This window comes from Drosophila rhopaloa, unplaced genomic scaffold (genome assembly GCF_018152115.1).
Source record: "Drosophila rhopaloa isolate 14029-0021.01 unplaced genomic scaffold, ASM1815211v1 contig_163, whole genome shotgun sequence".
Lineage (NCBI taxonomy): Eukaryota > Metazoa > Arthropoda > Insecta > Diptera > Drosophilidae > Drosophila > Drosophila rhopaloa.
In genome coordinates, this window is record NW_025335043.1 from 12,760,953 (window position 1) to 12,783,218 (window position 22,266).

The window sequence follows — 22,266 nt, forward strand, 5'->3', positions numbered from 1 at the left end:
ATGTGTACGTATTTAAAATTAATTTGAGATTTTAAGCAGAGAAATAGATTTCTCTGGAAATACAATTGATGAATCGTCATTTAATAATACAAATATATTGGGGCAGAACAATTAATTTGATTCTACAAAAATACTTCTGACATTCGTCAAAATAAATATGACTTATTGCCTGTAATCGCGCTCTGGCTTTGCTTCGTCAGACCAATTGGTATCGGAATTCTGTTATCTTTCAATTCAGTAACCGTTTTATTTATTTTATTGTTAGGTGCTCTTAGTTCTGTAATACCTTCCTATTTCTTAATTGATAAAATGATCCATATGAGAATGAAAAACCAATTAAAATGCAAGGATAAATATATTTTTATTAAGGTGAGTCCATATATAAATGTGTAAGGTTACAAAAGGTGTATTGCGAATAAAAGTATTTGGTTTGTTGTAACGAATTTACTCCTCTATTTGAAGCAGTCATCAATAGGAGGAAGGTTTCCACTGCAGAAATGCCAGGTGGACCAAGCGGCCCAGCCCTGTTGCCCCAGGACCTTTTGGGCACATCTCACGGAATTGGTGATGTCGTCCGAGAGCAACTCGTTGCATCCCAAACCACAGCCGTTGTGGGAGAACTTGCCACTGGGCGGCTGGCACCAGTAGAGGTCGTTGATCTGGAAGATGCCGTAGTCGTTGGATCCATCCGAGTTGGGTGGACCCACCACTTCAGTCCGGTAGGAACTCTCGTGCTCGGCAATGCAGGCCCAACGAGCCAATTGGTCACGAGGAACGCCCCGGTTGGACATCTCCCGAGCCAAGGAGCACCGATCCATGGTGCGGGCCAGGATAGCAGGAGTAGCCAAAGCCAGGGCACATATTACCAGAAAGGATCTCATTGCGATGCGAGTTGGTTGGATGTTAATAAAACATTAACTGCCTCTGCCTACTGTGTCGGCTTATTTATACCCGAGGAGATCTCGAAACTCTGTGTAATTGAATCAACTCTAAACAAAGGCGTCTGTTAGTAATATGTTGTTCAACCGCGATAAGAATTCTGCACATATTTTATTGTGGTGCTATAAATATGAATGTGGTCAGCGTAAATGGGAAGAAGATTTCACAGAAAAAGCCCTCGAGGGGACTTATTGGAAGTAAGCTATGTTACCTCATTGCAGTCGATGTGTGAATAATAGTATAGAATAATAGTATTTGTTGGGAAAGGGTATTCCTTATAAAGTAAGTCAGAGGTGCAATGAACCCTTCTAGCTTAATTAAATATGTGTATTTTAATTCGCCACCCACAGCCAAGTCGATATAAGCAACTCATCTGTCTTTTTGACCGTCCATTATAAACAAATAAACTTGAAACTATGAAATAAATAAATAATTAAATAAAAACTAAATTAAAGTAGTCTTTTCGCCCAAACTTAAGCATAATCATCTCACTAATAAATATCCATATTCTAGTAAAGTTAAAACTGTATAACGAAATATATAGAATTCAAAAATGTTAAGCAAAGATATATAGTTTTTATTTTTTTTTACAATGCAAATAAATATAAATCAGTTGCCCAATAAGAAAATATAAAAAGTGTGTTGGGACTTTGTAGGTTTAGTAATGTTTGTAATAATAAATTCAGAGCCGAATGTGACACTATATTAAAAGCAATTGTTGATTGATGGCGGATTTCCACTGCAGGAGTTCCCGGAGGACCAGGCTGACCAGCCCCGTTCCCTCAGGACTTTCTGGGCACAGCGCACCGACTGGGTGATGTCGTGCTTACGGAGGTCGCGGCACTTAGTACCACAACTGTTGTGGGAGAATTTTCCGTTGGAAGGCTGGCACCAGTACAGATCGTTCAGTTGGAAGATTCCATTGGAGGTGGATCCATCTGGATTCCTTCCCACCGCATCGGTGCGGAAGGAACTCTCGTGTTCGGCAATACAGGCCCATCTGGCCAACTGAGCTCGGGGCACTCCAAGCTTGGACATCTCCTTAGCCAGGGAGCAACGATCCATCTTGCGAGCCAGGATAGCAGGAGTGGCCAGAGCCAGGACACATATTACCAGAAAGGATCTCATTGCGATGCGTGTCTGTTGGATATCAATAAAACGTTAACTGCCTCTGCCTACTGTGTCGGCTTTTTTATACCTGAGGAGATCTCGAAACTCTGTGTAATTGAATAAACTTTAAACGAAGGCGTCTGTCAGTAATATGTTGTTCAACCGCGATAAGAATTCTGCACAAATTTTATTGTGGTACTGTAAATATTAATGTGGTCAGGGTAAATGAGGAGATTTCACAGAAACAGCCCTCGAGGGGACTTATTGGGAGTAAGCTTTATTACCCCATTACACTCGATGTGTGTATAATCTATTTGTTGGAAAAACGTATTCCTTGTAAGGTAAGTCAGAGGTACAATGAAGCCTTCTAGCTTAATTAAATATGTGTATTTTAAGTCGGCACTCACACACAAGTCGATACAGGCAACTCATCTGTCTTTTTGACCGTCTATTATAAACAAATAAACTCGGGACTATGAAATATGTACGTTCAAACTTAAAGAAAAACTAAATAAGAATTAGAAAATAGCTTAAAATATTTTTATGTTTAAAGTAGTCTTTTCGCCCAAACTTAAGCAAAATCATCTCACTAATAAATATCCTTATTTTAGTTAAGACTGTATAATAATTAAAAAATTTGAAGCAAAGATAGATAGTTTTTATTTTTCTTTTCTTTTAATGCAAATAAATATAAAACAGTTGCCCAATAAGAAAATATAAAAAGTGTGTTGCGACTTTGTAGGTTTAGTAATGTTTGTAATAATAAATTGAGAGCCGAATGTGACACTCTATTAAAAGCAATTGTCGATTGATGGCGCATTTCCACTGCAGGAGTTCCCGGAGGACCAGGCCGACCAGCCCTGCTCTCCCAGGACTTTCTGGGCACACCGCACCGACTGGGCGATGTCGTCCTTACGCAGGTCGTCGCAACTAGTACCGCAACTGTTGTGGGAGAATTTTCCATTAGACGGCTGACACCAGTACAGATCGTTTAGTTGGAAGATTCCGTTGGAGGTGGTTCCATCTGGATTATTTCCAACAGCATCGGTGCGGAAGGAACTCTCGTGCTCGGCAATACAGGCCCATCTGGCCAACTGGTCCCGAGGCACTCCAAGATTGGACATCTCCTTAGCCAGGGAACATCGATCCATCTTGCGGGCCAGGATAGCAGGAGTGGCCAAAGCGAGGACACAAATCACCACAAAAGCTTTCATTGTGAAGCGGATAAGCTGGATATTCAAGAAGAATGATTGACATTTCTAGACTGCCTCGGCGTATTTATACCTTTGGAGATTAACACATTCTGTAGAACTTAATCAACTTAAAATAACTGCTATAATTGATAATAGTTCTGCAAATATTTATAAATAGCTCTAGAAATATAAATGTGGTGAGAGAAACGCAAGATTTCTTAGAAAAAGATCTCGAAAGGTACATATCTTATCTTGGCTTAATCGTCTAGGTTCAGTGGATGTTTAGTAGGTTAAGCATTTTAGTAGAGAAAAGAAAGCCTTACCGACCAATAAGTGTACAAGTGTATTCTTACGCGTATCAATATATCTTTTTTAAAGCCTTATAAATCATGATCAGACAAGAACATTTTTTTTTTTTATTTAGAATGACAATGGAATGGGAATTTAATTTCAAGATAAAAGAGGTTTGATATTCTACATTCGGGCCATTATTTGCATTCTTATGGCCAAATAATTTATTTTTGAACACAAAATAGGACTTTGGACAGCATATATGTAAGTGTTAGGAGTTTTGAAAAAATAGGATTGTTCATATGTGTTATTTCTTCGATACTGGACGAAAAATATGTTTCAGAATTGAAAATATGAAAGATTTTTGGATTGTGAATGATGGAAAGGGCGTTTAAATACGAAATATCTTCATACTTAAATAAGATGTGTTCCTTCCCCCTTTTGGGCCGCAACCGCTCCTGTCGGTTCGTGCCCAAAGCGCAACAGCATTGCAATTCGCAACCCACCCCCATGGAACCCAAGGAGCGGATGTGACGCACTGCGCCGACGCGCTACTTGTCATCCCCCAGGAGAGCGACTTGGATGGCGGATGCCGCTGCCCCCAACCTTTGCCCTGCTAACGGTAAACAAAAACAAGTTGGAGAGCCAGCGAGAGAGAGAGTGAGAGAGAGAGAGCGAGAGCTTACGGCTGACAGCTGAAAGTCCCAAATTTCCCTGGCTCGGGCCTCCACTCTATGTGGCACCACTCCGTGTGGCACCACACACATCTGGACGTCAGACGGGGACTCAAGTACGCCAGCGACGTCAAGGAAATTATCGATTTTCGCATGTGAAGTGAAAAAAGTGACTTCGCTGGCAGAAAACTGTAAAGCCAAGCACATTCGAGTGGCATTCAACCGAAAAAGAAATCGTATTCAACTAATTGAGAGCCCCAGCCAGCCTGTAGTTGTGGGCGTGGCAGCTGGCCGAGGCCTGGTCCCAAGAAGACATGGCGGACAGCGAGTTCGAGGAGTTCCACAGGCCCATCTTTGAGCCCCACACGATTGCTGGATTCGGATCAGGAGCAGGCAACAAGAAAAATAATCCCCATGCATTTTACTCGTAAGTAAGAGGTTAAAGGTTATTCCGAATCAATGAAGTGAAGTGATGTGAAGCTGCACGTGTCCTCAAGAGCACCCCCCTAAAAAAATTAGTCGGTATCCTTGAAGGGAAATTTGTACTGCAATTTCGGAAATTTTTGGAGGAAAACAAACTTTTAAATGCCATTTTCCAAGTGACTCATTAATGAAATTCCTTTTCACAGTCTAATTCCCAACGATGACCTGGAGGATTCGCATTCCTCGAAGAGCGACGGCGATGGCTCCGATCAGGAGGATGGCATTGGCCTTGTGGACCATGAGCCCAAGCTACGCCAAGTGGAGGACGACGAGCTGGGTGATGGCCTGAAGGTCACTTTATCCTCGGATGGCTCTCTGGACACTAACGACTCCTTCAACTCGCACCGACATCATCCGTTGAACCACCAGGATGCAATTGGTGGCTTCCTGGGCATGGACACCAGTGGCTTGGGTGGCAACAGTGCTCCAGTGACCATAGGAGCCAGTACAGATCTGCTGGCCCCCAATTCAGCTGCCACGCGTCGTCGTCGCAAGTTGCCCGAAATACCCAAAAATAAGAAATGTAAGTGAGCTAGAGAACTTAGTTCCCGGTTAGAAAGTCCTGCATGCAAGTAGTATTAAGGGGCTAGTCCGGTTTTCAAAACATACAAATAGTAATGATTATTTCCTGCAATGTAAATTATTTTATCTTAAGACTCATTTTAAAACATATAAGTTCCCAAACACAATTTATAAACAATTAAATTTTGATTTCGAATCTCATAACTTAAGAGATAACCTTTAGATCTTTAACACAATTTATATATCATTTAATTTTTGATTTCAAAACCTCATTGAAAACCGGACAGTCCTCGTTAACATCCCTTCGTAGTGTCGGGCTAACCCACTCAAGGCCTCGTTGCAGCTTCCATTCTGCATCTTCTAGGTGGCACCAACTTTGGCTCCCTGGCAGATGAGTTCCGCAACGGGGGCGGGATCGGAGGAGCCCCGCCCCCAGCTCGAACTGGCCAGCAGCGCTCGTTCCTGTCGCTCAAATGCGGATACTTGATGGACGAGGACTCCAGTCCGGATTCGGAGCGGATGCAGAGTCTGGGCGATGTGGACAGTGGTCATAGCACGGCGCACTCGCCGAACGACTTCAAGAGCATGTCGCCGCAGATCACGTCTCCCGTTTCGCAGTCCCCCTTCCCCCCGCCCTTTGGGGGCGTGCCCTTTGGCCAGCTGGAGATGCTGGAGGCCACCCATCGCGGGCTGCACAAGTTTGTGCCGCGGCACCACGACGAGATCGAGCTGGAGATCGGAGACGCCATCTATGTGCAGAAGGAGGCCGAGGACTTGTGGTGCGAGGGCGTGAATCTCCGCACTGGACGCCAGGGCATCTTCCCCTCGGCCTACGCCGTGGACCTGGACTACAACGAGTTCGACCCCACTGTGCAGCTGGTGAAGAAGGAGCGCTACCTGCTGGGCTACCTCGGTTCCGTGGAGACGCTGGCGCACAAGGGCACGGGCGTGGTCTGCCAGGCGGTGCGCAAGATTGTCGGGGAGTACGGCAACTCACCCACCGGACAGACCTGCATCCTGGAGGTATCCGACCAGGGACTGCGCATGGTGGACCGATCGGGTCCGAATGTAAGTAGGAGATCAAGGGAGAAGCAACTGGAAGAGTTGGGAGACTACAGATCACTCATTAGCAAATGATGATTAGAGAAATTAATCTCAATATCATAATCAGATCTTAAATGATTCCTTAACTGCTTATCTAAGATCTAAGCTAAAGAGATTGAGGTCACCATAGAACAATCTCATTGTTTAAAGCACTTAAACACTTTACTAATCCACATTTTTTGCAATAAATTAACAACACTATTTAATAAACCTCCTTTCCCCCCAACAGCAAAACAAAAAAGACAAGAAACCTTGCATCGACTACTTCTACTCCCTGAAGAACGTCTCCTTCTGTGCATTTCACCCTCGCGATCACCGCTTCATTGGCTTCATCACCAAACACCCCACGGTGCAGCGGTTCGCCTGTCACGTCTTTAAGGGATCCGAGTCCACCAGACCAGTGGCCGAGGCAGTGGGGTAAGTCCTTAGACAGGAAGCTCTCAAAACAAACCCTATTAACACAATCACCCTTCTCAATTTCAGTCGTGCTTTCCAGCGATTCTATCAAAAATTCATTGAAACCGCTTATCCCATCGAGGACATCTACATTGAGTAGGCTTGCAAGGGCGGTTTGTGCTTCTAGACGAAGAATTCATTAATCAATACGATATATTTTTTGTGCGGTTATTATGAATAAAACAAAAATAAGGAAAAATCTCAAGAAATATTTGCTCTTCTTCAAAGAGAATCTTAAAAACAAATTCAATAAGCTCGCAATAGAAACCCTAGCTATAGATTATTATTATTTATCCGTTCCTAAAAATTGTGCAAGATCTTAGACATGTAAATAGTTAACTTTGGTTCAAAACTCCCACTTGACACTCAAGCTTCAAGCAATCAGCAATAGTTGCCCTTTATAGGAACACCCTTTATACACGACTACGTAACATTTAGACAAATGCACAACCAACAACACACGATAAGTTGAACTCCCTGTAACACTTTGAGCCCCAATTTTTTGAAAGTCAGTAGCTCAGTTGGGTCTATTGTAAAACAGATAATATTAATTTAGATTGGTTCTACATATATGTATATCCGAGACCCTACTGTGACAACATCCTGATCCTGGCAAAGCACAAAATAGAGTGAGGCCAAAGTAATTTAGAGATCTTCGTGTAACTTTAGTTTAGTTATGTTAATCTTTCAGTTACGAGACTCAACAATATCGAACACCCAGCTGCTACATTTTCAAGTATTCTCAAGAAATGCCCAGTTCTAAGATGTGTAAACCCATAAAGTTGTATACAAACAGACGAATATATACTGTATATGTATACAAAAGAAATATATAAAGAAAATATAAAAGAATCCAAAACACATAATTGGTATTTCTTTAAGAAGGTGAGTATTAATAATGGAAAAAGAGAAGGAAGGCTAACTCTGCATTCGCATTTAAAATGGATAATCGCATTTTCTTTAAAGGCAACAAAATTTACCAAAAAATCAACTTGAGTTTAGGTTTTTTTATCAAAACTTTAGTAAATAATGGTCAAATGTTGGATTGTCGTTGCATTTGTTATAAAAGGTTTATTTTTAATATATCTGAAAAGTATGCAACATAATTTTAAGTTCGGCAATATAATAGATAGTCATTTGCATCCCAAAAGATACTATTTAAATTTAGTAAAAAATTAATCAGCCTAAAAGTTAGCAACGAGCTTAACTTCGCTTTCCCAAAAACCATAAAATATGCCGGTGTATCTCTTGAGACCAATTAAATACTGATTTACATAATATAACATGGCACGTATGTTAACTCATCTCTTGAATTTACACTTGCTATCAAGGCAAATTTTACTAATATTAAAAAATTCACTTGTGCGTAGGCTAAAATCTTTAATTTTAGTAAACTTTTTAGTCATCTTTGAGGCTTCCTTTGTGAGCAGTCAAATAATAACCCCGAGATTCCATTCTTCAAATTTGCAATAAAATGTTATGTTATGTTATTATTTACTATTCCGGATCTGTGCCAAAAAAATAAACAATCACACATTAATGAAAACGCCCAGGGAATCGAGAATAAATTGCTGTGCTATTATAAAGGCGATACATCAGTTAGCCTTGGGGCATCAATCATTATGCAATTTTTATGTAGCCAGCCAGCAGCCTCGGTTACTTTCTTTGGAGGTAGTTCATTGAACGAGTTGCGGTGGGCCGGGCCCGATCTGCCTTTGGGCAAAGTGCTTTAACAGGAGCACCAGCTAAAACTAACTAAATTCGTGTCGCTTTTAATGGAAATGGATAGCCGAAGTAGCCTTGGCAGCGACTTTGGCTGTGGCCAAATGGCAGGGGCTCAGTGTGGGAACTGGTTTCGGGGTTGGGAAAATCGCTGCGGCACTCGCTTGATGCACTTGTCGGCCGACCGGCCTCTTTGCTCCATCAACCAAATGTGGCCAATTAGAGATTAAACGACAATTTCAATTTAAAAACGCTTGTAAAACAGAGCAGTCGAAAAGCCAACCTGATTTGTCATAGGTGCAGCATTAGCGGCAATAGACTTGTTACAAAGATACGATATCAAAAGGGGTTTAAAGAGGCTGGTAGAACTCTTTTCCTCAATCAAAAAGAAATGAATCGTACATTTAAGAAACTCAAAAAAAAAGTTCATTTTGTATATACAAGAACTTTATTGTTTTCAAAATTGTAACTTTAGAAGCTAACGTTATAAATTTAAAAATCTAGAAAATATTTGTATATTGAACAAGTAAATTTAAACGTTTAAAAACACAAAAAATCTTCCTGTTTACAGAAATGCAAATAAATTTGTTCCTTTTGTAATCCATATCAAAGCTTAAGGCTTCAGAAAATGCCATTCGTGTAGAAAAGGGAAAGAGGGAAGAAAAAGTAATTTATGAAGAACGTGATTAATTGGAAAACAATTGTTTTATTGTTATGCAAAAATTTTATAATTTACCTCCTTATAGTTGAATGCTCTTAAATACGAAAGTCTTTTCCTCATTTTAGGGTTACTGATTTTCTGAGTGCATGAATGGATAGAACCAATGTTTGTAGAAATCCCCCAAACAAGTTCGCTATCTACGCGCCTGAAAAGCCATGTGAAAAGCTACTCCAACCAGTGGCGGCAGTCGAGCCATCTGATCGCAGACTTCATTCAGTCTGCAACTCGCGTTTCAGTCGAACAGACGTGGACCCAGTTTAAGTCCGAACCTAAAACCAAACTTAAACTTAAACTTAAGTCCCAACGAAGTTATAGTCGTAGTCTTAGTCGTCGGATCTGGTAAAGTGAAGTCGGGTGGAAGTCGACTCAATCAAAGCGAGGCAGCTAATAAAAAGTGCTAATGGTGTGTTTAAAATATGAATAAACCGAGTATGCCTGAGCCACAAAAACGGCTACAACAACCACAACCACAACAACGGTAACAATAACAAAAAAGAGATTTTCTTTTTCGTGGGACGACGAAGAAATCGCATTTGCATTTCACCGCTGGTAGATTAAATTGGTTCAATCGATGGATGTTTTTCGAGTTTGTGTGCGCGTTTCGGCTAAGAGTGCTACTTTCATAAAAAGGTTACCAGAATCTGGAATAATAAATATTTAAATGCAAATATTGGGAACCCGTTAAGAAGCGACGCCGTCGAGCCAAAATAACAATAGGAGTTTTAGGGAGAGTCCCAGCGTGAGTGGGTAAGTCTATCTATCTGTATAAATATTTATCTAACTATGATCGATGCGCCAATCAACTGCGATTTGTAACTGTCACAACAAACGGGTTGTTTTGGCCTGGAGGAATATATAAAAAACGTTTTAATGGCTGAATTCGCCAATGCACTCGCAGCGGTGCTCTGCATGAATCAGAGTTATTAAATAATTAATGCCCAGTGGTGCAAAAAGAAAAACATAGATTGCTGCATGTTTGGGGCATTATTTACGGCCTGCTTAGCTAGACGGCCATATCGCGTCTCTCAACAGACCAACCGTGAAGCTCCAGAACACCGGCCTCATAATAGATGATGCTTCATCGCCATGGAATACAGATCATTTAGCCATCGATTTGCATCTCGAAGAAAGCGGCGGCTCTAATTTTTGGCAATTACGTAAAGCCCATCCCCTGGGGGCTCTGCTCCACAAATGATGCGATCTAAATGGTCGAAGACCAGACAGAAACTGAAAACATTTTCTCGGAAGAGTTTATTTATGTGCACAGTTATTAGCAGTTTTGATATGTTAGACAGGTGAAGATAGTCCATATCAGTCTCTGCCCAACTGGTCAGTTACCACTGGTCTGTCCACTCGTATTACACGTTCGGCCACATTGAGATATGCCTCATATTCCACTACATCTGGAGTGGTGTCGTAATGGTAGTGGCCACCCCAGTTTTCAAAGGAAAAGGAGTGGAAGTGCTGCAGCCTCAGGTCGAGTCCCATGTCCTTGGTCACCAAAGTGCCCACGGCATTCAGCTGGGCGGGCATTTCGTAGAACTTTAGCCATTGTTGAATCTGCTCCTGGGTGTGAATCGGTGTCTTGCTGAAATCCCTCATCACATGCTGGTGGACACAGCCTTTTCTAACCACAAAGATTCCTCCCAGGCCAACTACCTTGTCACCATAGTGCTGCTCCAAACCCTTGCGAATGCAGTCCACAAAGTTTTCCTCACCAGTTCGCTGTTTAGCAGAGATTCTGAGCACATCACCTGGTTTTCCCTCGCTTAGGAATAAGTTCAGGATGAGGGCACAGCGTGGTTCGTTTTCGGGGATCCTTTCCAGAACACACTCCTCCTGATCTCCCCTTACAGTGGCCGTGTAACTGCCCTGCTTGAGTTCGTCCTTTTCGTTTAGGGAAAAATTAAAGATACCCTCGCAATTGGAGTGGCGAATGGGCCAAGGACCTGCTCCTGGACCAACAGCAAATATCTGGCCAGGTCCTTGAGCCTTTCGGGTGATCTCTTTCAGATTGTAGAGCTTCTCACGCTGCACCAAAGGACGTAAATAGGGTGGACCACCTGCTTCCAATAAAGTGGGTTTGCCACCCAGTCCACTCTTAACAAGGCCAAACTGGGAGTCCTTTAGATCCGGACAAGGACCAACACTAACATGAACTGAGGCAAAGTTGCCATTCAGGGCACCCTGTATAACTGGAGAGCAAGAGAAAAGCTTTATCTGAGACCTCAATTAGATGAGAACTATTTTTATCAACGCTTCGGGGCGATTCCACTCAGTAATGCTCACCTTTTTTTAGTTCTGAGAGGGTCGGCACATGGAGTGGTTTCTCCTCGAAGAGAAGCCCATCCGTTTGAAGGTGACTCTGGCTCATGTTATCTCTGCAAATATTGCGATATGAGTTCAGGGACTTGCCTTGCTGGAGGTACAATAGCGACTGACCAAAATACCATCGTCTGGTAAAAATGTCAGCTATTCGACCGCCTGTCATGATAATGCTGCACTGATACAGGGTTTCGACTGATGTTTAATTTTGTGGTGGAGCTAAAAAAATAATGTGGTTCTTCTAGTTTACCTATCAGTTTTATTTAACCTTGCCAGAAATTTTCTTTAGGCACTTGGCCTCCAGTTTTCTTCAGCTGTTTTACTGCCTATCATTTTAGTTTGTTTTTTTTTTGGCTAATTTATAAAGACTACTCTATTTTAAAGTTTTTATTTTGTTTATTTACAATTATTTATGGGGGGTTTTGGGGCAAATGGAAAAGTCATCTACAACTAGATATGAGAGATAAGATCTAGTCTCGTCCGACCTTGTGAGTGGCCTCGGGCTTGTCCACCCTCACCACCCGTTCAGCAACATTCAAGTAGGCCTCGTACTCCACAACATCGGGCGTGGTATCGTAATGGTAGTGACCACCCCAGTTGCTGAAGGAGAAGGAGTGGAAGTGCTGCAGGCGAAGGTCAAGGTCGTGCTCCTTGGTCACCAAAGTGCCCACGGCATTAAGCTGAGCAGGCATTTCGTAGAACTTGAGCCATTCGTTGACCTCCTCGTCGGTGTGGATGGGTGTCTTGCTGAAGTCCCGCATCACGTGCTGATGGGCAGCGCCCTTCTTGATCACGAAGATGCCTCCCAGACCCACCACCTTATCGCCGTAGTGGTTCTCCAGACCCTTGCGGATGCACTCGATGAAGTTCAGTTCGCCGGTGCGTTGCTTGGCGGTGATCTTCAGGACCTGACCGGGTTTCCCTTGGCTGAGGAAGAGGTTGAGGAGCAAAGCGCAGCGGGGCTCCGTGTGGGGGATCTTCTCCAGGACACACTCCTCCTGTTCCCCCCTCACCGTGGCAGTGTAGCTCCCATTCGTGAGCTCATCCTTCTCGCTCACCGACAGATTGAAGATGCCCTCGCAGTTGGATCCCCGGATTGGCCAAGGACCTGCTCCTGCGCCCACGGCAAAGATCTTGCCAGGACCCTGGATCTTGCGCGTGATCTCCTTGATGTTGTACAACTTATCGCGCTGCACCAAGGGCAGCAAAAAGGGTGGGCCTCCTGCCTCCAGCAGAGTTGGTTTGCCACCCAGTCCACTCTCCACCAGACCAAACTGCTGGGCCTTCAAATCCGGACAAGGACCCACACTCACGTCCACTTTGGCAAAGTTGGCGGTCAGGGCACCCTGTATAACTGGAGGAGAAGAGAGAAATCCATTAAAGCTTTATCTCGACCTCCATCTAGACGACATATAGCAAAAGCTATGCCGAAAAGCTTTTTCGGCCCAATCATATGTTTCTGTTTTGGACTGCTCAATGAAAACAGAAAACGCCAAACACAAAACACACAGTGTGCACAGTACACTGAAACGTCAGAACCGACCGAAAACCGGCTATGGAAAGTTCGGCACCGTTGTTGAAGGTCATTTGCACATGGCACTCGGAGCGAATATGGCACGTATTGTTATCTCGCGGATCTCTTGGAAATCAGAGTCAGCTTGGCTCACCGTTCTGCAGTTCCGACAATGGGGGCACATAAAGAGGCTTCTCCTCGAAGAGCAGTTGCTCGGTGCTCAGTTGGTTCTGGCTCATTTTGTCTGCTGCCCGGAGGTGTGTCCTAGTTACTTTACTCCTTTGCTGCGATTCTGGCCCCGTTCTGATTCAGGTTCTCGGCTCTGTTGGCTCCTTTCTCTCGGTCAGCGCAAAAGTCTACCGCTCGCTAGATCGGTGCAAACGCGACTGTGGGCTAACACCAGATGGGGTCTCGTATTTTAAAGTTGAGTGCTCGGCTCCCGGTTTGCCCTATAGTTAACATTGCTGGTCGTACAGGGTGTCTGCGGTGCGTGCATCCGTTGATAAGATAAACTCTTGTGCCGTATTTAGTTTAATTAGAGTCGAGAATCTGGTTCTTAAAGTTCTCAGGGGGAGAGGGATGGCACAATCCAACACCTCACACGCTTAATGCGCATGTCAGGAAGGCATATTTATGGTGCGGTTAATTCACTACAGTAGCCACTCCGTTTAATGACCCAACCTACCCTACCATTTGTTACATAGAGGCCTAAAAACTTTCCACTTCATTGTCGTCACTTTCACTGCCAGAAAAGGTTCTTAAGGGCTTAGGTTGGGGACCCTAAAATAACTGGTTGGTGCTCCATTTAATGGCCCACATTAGCATATTCTTTGTGGCAGCAAGAAAGTTGTTCTACCAACTGGTTCCATAATATATGCCTAATCAAATAAGTTAATTGCCGACCGATAAAGAAGATTTTTTTGGTTCTGCGTTTAGCAGAGGTAGTAAAATGCCTGTGGGGCACCTTTCACTGTAGCTCACTGATAAGTCAAGCCCTCTTTCGGCCGGTTGTCCACTGATAGTGCCCGTGGTTGGTTCTGCGATCGAGTTTTGTCATTTAGCGGTCACGTTTACTACGTCAGTGGGCCGCACCAGATAAGGGAATATGTGGTTTCGTTGACTATATAGCTCAAATACAGTTCACTTCGGGTGTGTCTCGGGTCAAGCCGCAAGTGCTGGGCGTACAAATCGTCCAAGGGCGCTAAATTGATGTATTGCCGGCTAATGAGCTGCCGCTGATTGGCTGGCCTGGATTTGTTTGATAGATACCATGAATTGGCAGTCTCAACGCCTCGCAGAGGAGCAATCTGGCTGTCCAGGATTATGGCCAAACTGGTCCGTGCAATCCATCATTTCGAAAATGCATGTATAGTTTATCATAATTACAAAGTTAGCCGATGAGCCATCTACAGGCATTTGTTCTAGGCGAACGAGGTCGCCAGCTTTAGAGAACTCGTTGCTGACCCAATTCCGATGGCCACTTCACTTTTTTCACGCTGGCTATTGGCCAAACTGGTTGGCAGAATTGTGTCAGCACCGAGATAGTTGCATCCATGCAGACATCCCCACTTACATGTGTTGTGTTCCATGTCCATGTCACATTAGGCAATGACTGACAGGCGCTGATCCGCGACTTTGTAATGGGCAATCGCATTGCATCGAGCAGGGGCGTGGACGGGGCCGAGGAGGGAGCCGCCGGCGAGGGGAACTCCAGGTTCAATACGCGCCGTCGATACCAGCAGCACAAGAGGGAATACTGCCTGCAGAACGAGTACCGCTCCAAGACCCTGCCCGCCCGCCATCCCCACCACGATCCCCAGAGCCCACACAAATCCGACCAGGAGCGATTGGGCTCAAGCAGTTGCTTGGGGGCCGGACAGAGTGCCTCCAACAATGCAACACCGCACAATGGAGAGACGTCGAGGGTGCTGTTTCTGCTCTACTTGATACACCGCACCTGGAACGTGGTCATGGACACGATGGACTCACGCACTAAAAGGTAAGACTTCATTTGTTCCGATTCTCAAGTATTATGCTGTTATGACACTAGCTTTATAATTGCAAACTGATTGGATTTATTATGCGAGTAAAATAACTAAATTTTTTAATTAACATCTAAACAGAATTGGGTTCGACTTCATATTACACAGCACTTATCGTAATAACAGATCGTTTGAACACTTTAATAGCAATCATAGTAAATTGAACAAGGCAAGCGGTTGAAGCAGTCCATTAATGTACTAAGCATTTTGTCTCAAAAAGAATTATAATTTGTTTAGCAAACTTCCTCCAACGAAATATTTTTATAAATGAAAGATTTGGTTAATTACTTCTGCAAACAAATCAAGACAAATGGGCAAATGTCATAACACCTAAAACCAGTGTCATAATACCTTAACTAATTTTTTGACTTTCAGCAATCGTTCACCGCGCGGGGGTTCCCCGCCAAAAGAAGCTCCCGTGGATATTGAACTCCAGCCGCGACCTCTCGATGAGGAGTGCTCCATTGGCATCACCGACTTGGACGCATCTTCGTACTGCTCCCAGTATTCTTGCTGCAGCTGCAGCTACTGCGAAGTGGACACAGCTGGGACACAGACAAATGTCTACAGCTCCATTGGCGACGACTACTCCCTGGACTCCATGTACGAAGCGGGAAAGTCAATTGTTGACAGGTAAGCATAACAAACTATTCAAAATATTCAGCCATAGCTGGCAGCTTGTGTCAGCCACAAATATATTGCATACTTTCAGGCTTTAGTAAAGCCAAAAAACATAAAGCCATAAAAAAGTGCTGCCTTAATTTATGCTGAAAGTTTTTGTTATTGTATATAATTTTTGTTATATTTAAAAAAAGGAAATTTATCCTTTCCCAAGTAAAAATATACTCTGCTATCTTAAATGGTAGCACAGATAGGCGGTATCTTTAAAACAATATAAGAATTAGTCGTCTATATTTGTAGATAAGATTGAGGACTTGAGGTTCGGTGACAGCTTTTACTTAATGACGTTATGGCTTTATGAGAAATTGTATAGCCTAAATATAAATAAATACTCATTGATATCTACGACAATGCTTATAATCAATTAACTTAGGTAGCGATTCGATTTGGTATTGTTTACAAATAGACTGCATTTGCTGCTAAATTTTCCATAATGGGACTTAATTAAAATTATCGATCGCTTTGTCAAAATGGAGTTCGTATCAGTTCGCGTGAAGGCGATAACTCCTTTATCAGTCGAATATTTCGCTATAAAAACTCGAAGCTTCTCTTGGTTGGACATCAGTTTTCAACATGAAGGCTTTCATCGTTTTGGTAGCTCTGGCTTTCGCCGCTCCCGCTCTTGGTCGCACCATGGACCGTTGCTCCTTGGCCCGCGAGATGTCCAACCTGGGCGTTCCTCGTGACCAGCTGAACAAGTGGGCCTGCATCGCCGAACACGAGAGCTCCTACCGCACCGGAGTGGTGGGACCTGAGAACTACAACGGCTCCAACGACTACGGCATCTTCCAGATTAACGACTACTACTGGTGCGCTCCTCCCAGCGGTCGCTTCTCCTACAACGAGTGCGGTCTGAGCTGCAACGCCCTGTTGAGCGACGACATCACCAACTCCGTCCGTTGTGCCCAGAAGGTCCTCAGCCAGCAGGGATGGTCCGCCTGGTCCACCTGGCACTACTGCAGCGGATGGTTGCCGTCCATCGATGATTGCTTCTAAGCTATAGTTCCGATTTCCCAGTAAAGACATCTTGATTTGCAAAATTTGGTTCAATTTGAATGGGCCATGAGTTTCCACAATATTCTAGCTAATAAACATTGTCTTTGTAGTCGGAGCATTAAAGATGCTTAACAGCCCTAATCATTCTATAACATACATTAGACTAGCATGTGCGTGGTTGCTGCTTAAAAGGAACAAAAGTTAAAGTTAAGTTTAGCTAACCAATTACCAGTAGGAGTATAGACGCTCATTATTCTCTTTGCTGAAAATTTTGCAGATTTTTAATTTCATTGAAATAATGAAAGTAAAGCTTTAAGATAAAGCCAGAATCATCCAATTGCCGGGATAGTCCACCTGGTCATAATGGATTTTCTGCAATGGCTCTCTGTCCTCAATCAATGATTCCAAGCCTCTAAGCATTCATATTGATTTCCTAGTAAAGACACTTTGATTTTCTAAATTTGGTTCAATTCTAATGGGGCTTGGGTTGCCACATTCTCCAAACTAATCACAGTTTGTGGTCATGCTCTGAGAATTGAAGATTCCCCCAGGCGCTTGACAGTCTTCATTAATTTGGAGGTGTGCAGTTGCTACTGTGGCTCTAAAGTGGGGGTCTTATAAAAGAAATCTTATAAAATAAGTCTTATACGAAAACCCGAGAGAGAGAAAAGTAGCAATCACGATTGCTTCTTCGGCTCCGACTTCGGTTTTTAAACTCGTCTTGGGTTCAGGCCAAGTCTGCGGCTTCGGATCAGTCGGTGCGTGACTTTTGTTTGAAGCGGACGTTACGATCGCAGATTTCGGACATAAAACTCTGTTTCGGTTAGCAATTAGGCGAACGATGGCTTAGCTAGATGTTCCTGAGGTCTAGCCAAGTTCAATCGATAGGCTTTTAGTGCGGCAACCAGAGTGTGCATGATCCTCTGGTCCTGTGGTGAACTCCACATTCAAACACCTCGCGCACAGTTACGTGTTACTGACGATTACGCGATATGAATTTTCCTATTGTGTATTCTCGGAAGAAACGAGTTTGATTGGATAGAAAAGTGCGGTATTGACACCCGGCCCCCTGTTTTCCCCCACCCGTTTCTTGGCTAACAGCTAACAGCATCGCGAGTGGAGTGCACTAACGGTAAAACGAGTACTGGACCCGGCTAGAACTGGCCCCAACTTGGCCTATTGCAGCATCCACCATAATAATAACACCACACCGAGTGGTTCTTGCCTGCCAGTTTGCTTCGTGCTAATCTTCTCAATTTATGTTTCTTGTTCGATGACGACGCAAAGTGCAGCATGAAAGTCGATTCGAATGCGAAAAGTGTGTGTGTTAGTTAGCCAACGAATTTGCGAACGTTCTTCTGCATTGGCCCAATTTGGAATTGTGTCAATACGCTGTACCTGGTTTCAATTGGATTTCGGAGAGCGGTCCACGAAGACCAGAATCTGGAGTTGCAGCGGCCTAGGCAAAATAGGTAAGCCAGTGAGGAGTAGAAAAACCCGAACTAGTTAACCAACTAAGTCAGGGGGTCGAATGGAGTCCAGGGCTTTCGTTACTCACTCGCTCGGAAGACCCACTTGGTCAAGATCTAGATGGGATTTTTTCGGCTCTGACTTATGCATATGGTAATGGGCTCCGACTTTCTTTTAACTGCTGCCCAAATCTAGATATGTAAATCCCTATGTGGGTAGCTCTGACATTGAACTGTGACGCCCACATCAAGCCGAGCTAGAAAGAAACTCTCGAGAATACCGAGAAAAAGAACTCCGGGGGAAAAAAAAACAATAAAAAGTCGTTAATGCTGGTGCGTGTGCGTTATAAAAGTATGAAAACAAATTACGTTTAACTGTACTCATGGAAAATTGAAGTGAAAATTGAATTGGCTGAGGCACGAGACTTCAAAGTCTTCGACGCAGCCCCAATCCGAGTAACAATGCCACTTTGTCCAGAGACAAAGAAGAGGCCACAAAAGCAACCAACGGGAGGGAAACGCGGAGATTGTAAATAAATAAATAACAGTCATAAAGACAGGCAAACCCAAAAAAATGGAAAAAAAAAGCGAGTGTATGCCGAACTACAGAAAAATCTGTTCCGGTCTGATTTAACAATTGTTAAACAGCTTATGCATTGGCCATGGTCTAGAGTATAGAGTCTAGGGGGCGGGGTCGGAGGAGTAGGTGGCCATATGGCTTACACGCAACCCAGCGAGTGGCCAACTTACTTTCAGCTTTAACCGAAAAAGAAATTTCTTTCTTCACGCGATTTTTGCGGTCGGCTGAGACATTCTTTTTCGCGCCACCCCATATAACCAAAGTCTTCCTTCTTTTGAAAATCACCTCAAAAGCCACATTAGCCGGGCCATCAACAGATGTTGGACACCTTGACGGGCCCTGACAAATGAAGCAATTGGTGGATTGGGTAACCGCACTGGGGCAATAAGCAGTGGGGCATTGTGGACCCGATTGGAATGGACGGGGCCCTGAGCCCTGGGCTTTTGTTAGAGACCCCAGACTAATTGAAGCCAATGGGCCACCAAAAACCGAGAAGCAGAAAGGCCATAATTGAGATCAGAGGCCAATTGGCCAGACAAACAATCCTCCATATCACAAAAGCTGCTTCCACCGATTTGCATCCATTTAGAGCAGGTGGACTTGAAACCATGGCGACGTCAAGTCAACTGTGAGGGGATTCACAGCCGAATCGCCGTAATACTTCATCCATATTATCGAGATACTCCACTGAAATTATCAATGGTATTATCAATATGGTCCGATTTTCCTGCGATTCCTTTCGACACGTCCAGATAACCCGTCCATTGAATACAAATACTCAAGATAACCACTTGGCCACTCCGGCTATAAAAGCGCACTGCTTTCCGGGATCTGATATCAGTTTCACCATGAAGGCCTTCATCGTTCTGGTTGCTCTGGCTTGTGCCGCCCCTGCTTTTGCTCGCACCATGGACCGTTGCTCCTTGGCCCGCGAGATGTCCAACCTGGGCGTTCCTCGTGACCAGCTGGACAAGTGGACCTGCATCGCCGAGCACGAGAGCTCCTACCGCACTGGAGTGGTGGGACCTGAGAACTGGAACGGATCCAACGACTACGGACTCTTCCAGATCAACGACTACTACTGGTGCGCTCCTCCCAGCGGTCGCTTCTCCTACAACGAGTGCGGTCTGAGCTGCAACGCCCTGTTGAGCGACGACATCACCAACTCCGTCCGTTGCGCCCAGAAGGTCCTCAGCCAGCAGGGATGGTCCGCCTGGTCCACCTGGCACTACTGCAGCGGATGGTTGCCATCCATCGATAGCTGCTTCTAAACCGATTTTGACCCCGAATAAAATGATTGCATAAAACAACATCTTCTGATCTATTACCCATTAGAAATTATTTGATTTAAACAAGATGTGAAGAGAATAGCCTCTGATTAGATTTCCCTTTAACAGTCTGAAACGTTTATGGTTTGCATTTTTTAATGCTTCGTTTGGCCGAGATACTTTCCAATCTACTAAACAGAATATGCTTATTTAGTTGGAATTCGCTTATCTAAGTGATAAAGCCATAAATATCAGTACGAAGTTAGAAACTTTTGCACAGCCAACATAAAATATATATCTTTTCTCCAATAGAAAGTAAACTTAATGCTTCGCCTGACAGACAGCTAAAAAATGACAGCGGGTCAAAGCCAAATAATATGCAGACGCAGACAAATTCATTATAATTCCAATCAGCTTCGACGTGAGGCTCGAACCAGTCAAACTGGTAGCTCAATGACTCTAAATTTAAATATACAAAACTTCAAGCAAATAATGCAAACTTCCGTCTCCACCACGAGAGAACTTAAAAATTGGCGAATACAATAATGTCATAACGATTATACAAATTTTTTGAGCCTCTGGCTTGTTTGGAATTGAGCTCACGATAGGCGATTATTAAACGATTCGAATTTTATTGCCTTGGGGTACAATTGAGGCTTGGAAAACATCAAAATTAGGAGAAAGCTGGGCAAAACAAAGGAATTAAGCTATAAAATTGTTTTCATTGCCAGTCAGCGAATTATACTTTAAGCTTTTTAGGTTCCAGGTATTAGCAAAAATACAGTTAATCGGGGATGGGCCAGAAATCTATGATGATTTTCAGGAGAGTTGGTTTGAAACAGATCCTTGGAAATTCGTCGGAATTTATAGAGAATTGGTTTTGGTTTAAAGTAAAGTTAAGTTCTTTGAAAAGTTAAAGTTCTGAGATACCAAAACTTGGAATGTTTTGACTTGCGTCTGAAATTTAATTGGAAGTTATAGAATTCCTGAAACAAACTAGGCACTTGATATAAACAACCATGAGTTTAAGGTTTTATGCAATCATTTATTCAGGGTCAAGATCAGTTTAGAAGCAGCTGTCGATGGATGGCAGCCATCCACTGCAGTAGTGCCAGGTGGACCAGGCGGACCATCCCTGCTGGCTGAGGACCTTCTGGGCACAACGGACGGAGTTGGTGATGTCGTCGCTCAACAGGGCGTTGCAGCTCAGACCGCACTCGTTGTAGGAGAAGCGACCGCTGGGAGGAGCGCACCAGTAGTAGTCGTTGATCTGGAAGAGGCCGTAGTCGTTGGATCCGTTCCAGTTCTCAGGTCCCACCACTCCGGTGCGGTAGGAGCTCTCGTGCTCGGCGATGCAGGTCCACTTGTCCAACTGGTCACGAGGAACGCCCAGGTTGGACATCTCGCGGGCCAGGGAACAACGGTCCATGGTGCGAGCAAAAGCAGGGGCGGCACAAGCCAGAGCTACGAGAACGATGAAGGCCTTCATGATTTCAATTGAAACTGATGTCGAAAGGGAGAGTGGGCGCCTATTTTATAGGACTTCATTATCTCAAGAAGTAGATCTTCACAATGTTACTATCTCAAGTGAGCTTGAAGCCCCTAGTTACACTCTTATCGCAATTATGCACGAGACAATTAATAACTGTGTATTTAAAATGGCCAGACCAAATATTATTAATCTATAGCGTTTATCAGCCATTACTAAATGGTTCGAAGCCGCGCCTTAAAAACATTAGAGTAATGCAAGCTTTTTTCAGACACGATTAGCCTCATCTTTGCCAGACTCTTGGGTTTTTAGAGCAAGTTATATTAATTTTTCAGCTTAAACGTTTGCCTCTTCAAGCCATTAACCTTGTTAGCATCTCCGCTACCTCTGGAGTGGGCAATTACGAGTCTTCAGTGGGCAGAAGGTACGGGCTACTCAAGCTAAACATTTAGCTCTACTTTAGTGCACTTGAGTGAGCTGTATCTAGATTGTTAGTTTGAGGCGCAGACCTCAAAAGAACTCTATTTGGCCCGGGCTTGCTCATCTCTTGTAACGGGCATGCGTTCGATCGTAAAACCAGCGACTCGTCAACGACCCCAAGGCTACCACACATCATCAACAGTCAACAACTCCAGTGCACATGGCTTTCTCGGTGGATGGAGGTACTGGCTCTGTCTTGAAGTAAGAC

General features: G+C 43.8%; 10 protein-coding genes across 12 annotated transcripts in view; 4 read left to right on the forward strand and 6 right to left on the reverse strand.

Moving 5' to 3' along the window:
* Positions 1–342: 342 nt before the first annotated feature.
* Positions 343–896, reverse strand: LOC108037649 (lysozyme X-like). The gene has a single exon (XM_017114280.2). It carries the CDS (start codon positions 879–881, stop codon positions 453–455), a length of 429 nt encoding a protein of 142 aa, XP_016969769.2. The 5' UTR covers positions 882–896; the 3' UTR covers positions 343–452.
* A 589-nt stretch (positions 897–1,485) lies between these two features.
* Positions 1,486–2,082, reverse strand: LOC108037651 (lysozyme X-like). The gene has a single exon (XM_044457847.1). The coding sequence runs from the start codon at positions 2,065–2,067 to the stop codon at positions 1,645–1,647; it is 423 nt and encodes a 140-aa protein (XP_044313782.1). The 5' UTR covers positions 2,068–2,082; the 3' UTR covers positions 1,486–1,644.
* Positions 2,083–2,692: 610 nt separating this feature from the next.
* LOC108039452 (lysozyme X-like) lies at positions 2,693–3,275 on the reverse strand. The gene has a single exon (XM_017116470.2). It carries the CDS (start codon positions 3,261–3,263, stop codon positions 2,841–2,843), a length of 423 nt encoding a protein of 140 aa, XP_016971959.2. The 5' UTR covers positions 3,264–3,275; the 3' UTR covers positions 2,693–2,840.
* A 1,011-nt stretch (positions 3,276–4,286) lies between these two features.
* On the forward strand, positions 4,287–7,638 carry LOC108039454 (JNK-interacting protein 1). 2 transcript variants are annotated; one of them, XM_017116472.2, is made up of 5 exons: positions 4,287–4,634; positions 4,837–5,213; positions 5,556–6,280; positions 6,546–6,733; positions 6,800–7,638. In XM_017116472.2, the coding sequence occupies exons 1-5, from the start codon at positions 4,522–4,524 to the stop codon at positions 6,870–6,872; spliced, it is 1,476 nt and encodes a 491-aa protein (XP_016971961.2). In that variant the 5' UTR covers positions 4,287–4,521; the 3' UTR covers positions 6,873–7,638. The 2 variants fall into 2 exon arrangements, with proteins under 2 accessions (XP_016971961.2, XP_016971962.2); XM_017116473.2 differs by having other exon boundaries at positions 5,577–6,280.
* Positions 7,639–9,439: 1,801 nt separating this feature from the next.
* Positions 9,440–22,266, forward strand: part of LOC108048125 — a 29,513-nt gene continuing 16,686 nt past the window's right edge. Inside the window, exons 1-3 of one of the 2 annotated variants that reach the window (XM_044457985.1) lie at positions 9,440–9,962; positions 14,659–15,052; positions 15,471–15,728. In XM_044457985.1, coding sequence (XP_044313920.1) covers positions 14,694–15,052; positions 15,471–15,728 — 617 coding nt within the window. In that variant the 5' untranslated portion in view covers positions 9,440–9,962; positions 14,659–14,693. Of the gene's footprint in view, positions 9,963–14,658; positions 15,053–15,470; positions 15,729–17,534; positions 18,245–22,266 lie in introns of those variants that run through there. The other variant, XM_017128614.2, reaches the window with a different exon arrangement.
* On the reverse strand, positions 10,419–11,746 carry LOC108037648 (ester hydrolase C11orf54 homolog). The gene is made up of 3 exons (XM_044457986.1): positions 11,658–11,746; positions 11,505–11,596; positions 10,419–11,410 (listed from the first exon to the last, which is right to left on the reverse strand). Exons 2-3 carry the CDS (start codon positions 11,587–11,589, stop codon positions 10,527–10,529), a joined length of 969 nt encoding a protein of 322 aa, XP_044313921.1. The 5' UTR covers positions 11,590–11,596; positions 11,658–11,746; the 3' UTR covers positions 10,419–10,526.
* LOC108048119 (ester hydrolase C11orf54 homolog) lies at positions 11,913–13,449 on the reverse strand. The gene is made up of 2 exons (XM_017128603.2): positions 13,208–13,449; positions 11,913–12,894 (listed from the first exon to the last, which is right to left on the reverse strand). Exons 1-2 carry the CDS (start codon positions 13,290–13,292, stop codon positions 12,011–12,013), a joined length of 969 nt encoding a protein of 322 aa, XP_016984092.2. The 5' UTR covers positions 13,293–13,449; the 3' UTR covers positions 11,913–12,010.
* LOC108037623 (lysozyme A/C) lies at positions 16,194–16,913 on the forward strand. Its single transcript, XM_017114251.2, has one exon. It carries the CDS (start codon positions 16,350–16,352, stop codon positions 16,770–16,772), a length of 423 nt encoding a protein of 140 aa, XP_016969740.2. The 5' UTR covers positions 16,194–16,349; the 3' UTR covers positions 16,773–16,913.
* On the forward strand, positions 19,670–20,131 carry LOC108048134 (lysozyme A/C-like). Its single transcript, XM_017128622.2, has one exon. It carries the CDS (start codon positions 19,670–19,672, stop codon positions 20,090–20,092), a length of 423 nt encoding a protein of 140 aa, XP_016984111.1. The 3' UTR covers positions 20,093–20,131.
* On the reverse strand, positions 21,114–21,596 carry LOC108048128 (lysozyme A/C-like). The gene has a single exon (XM_017128617.2). It carries the CDS (start codon positions 21,576–21,578, stop codon positions 21,156–21,158), a length of 423 nt encoding a protein of 140 aa, XP_016984106.1. The 5' UTR covers positions 21,579–21,596; the 3' UTR covers positions 21,114–21,155.

What these genes read in the sequence shown, in the direction of transcription:
- LOC108037649 (XM_017114280.2), bottom strand. Translation starts at nt 881, where the DNA reads ATGAGATCCTTTCTGGTAATATGTGCCCTGGCTTTGGCTACTCCTGCT.
- LOC108037651 (XM_044457847.1), bottom strand. Translation starts at nt 2,067, where the DNA reads ATGAGATCCTTTCTGGTAATATGTGTCCTGGCTCTGGCCACTCCTGCT.
- LOC108039452 (XM_017116470.2), bottom strand. Translation starts at nt 3,263, where the DNA reads ATGAAAGCTTTTGTGGTGATTTGTGTCCTCGCTTTGGCCACTCCTGCT.
- LOC108039454 (XM_017116472.2), top strand. Translation starts at nt 4,522, where the DNA reads ATGGCGGACAGCGAGTTCGAGGAGTTCCACAGGCCCATCTTTGAGCCC. An exon ending in TGGACCGATCGGGTCCGAAT is followed by an intron (nt 6,281 to 6,545) that starts GTAAGTAGGAGA and finishes TCCCCCCAACAG; the next exon opens with CAAAACAAAAAAGACAAGAA. An exon ending in CCAGTGGCCGAGGCAGTGGG is followed by an intron (nt 6,734 to 6,799) that starts GTAAGTCCTTAG and finishes TCTCAATTTCAG; the next exon opens with TCGTGCTTTCCAGCGATTCT.
- LOC108037648 (XM_044457986.1), bottom strand. Translation starts at nt 11,589, where the DNA reads ATGAGCCAGAGTCACCTTCAAACGGATGGGCTTCTCTTCGAGGAGAAA. An exon ending in CCTCTCAGAACTAAAAAAAG is followed by an intron (nt 11,411 to 11,504) that starts GTGAGCATTACT and finishes CTTGCTCTCCAG; the next exon opens with TTATACAGGGTGCCCTGAAT.
- LOC108048119 (XM_017128603.2), bottom strand. Translation starts at nt 13,292, where the DNA reads ATGAGCCAGAACCAACTGAGCACCGAGCAACTGCTCTTCGAGGAGAAG. An exon ending in ATTGTCGGAACTGCAGAACG is followed by an intron (nt 12,895 to 13,207) that starts GTGAGCCAAGCT and finishes CTTCTCCTCCAG; the next exon opens with TTATACAGGGTGCCCTGACC.
- LOC108037623 (XM_017114251.2), top strand. Translation starts at nt 16,350, where the DNA reads ATGAAGGCTTTCATCGTTTTGGTAGCTCTGGCTTTCGCCGCTCCCGCT.
- LOC108048134 (XM_017128622.2), top strand. Translation starts at nt 19,670, where the DNA reads ATGAAGGCCTTCATCGTTCTGGTTGCTCTGGCTTGTGCCGCCCCTGCT.
- LOC108048128 (XM_017128617.2), bottom strand. Translation starts at nt 21,578, where the DNA reads ATGAAGGCCTTCATCGTTCTCGTAGCTCTGGCTTGTGCCGCCCCTGCT.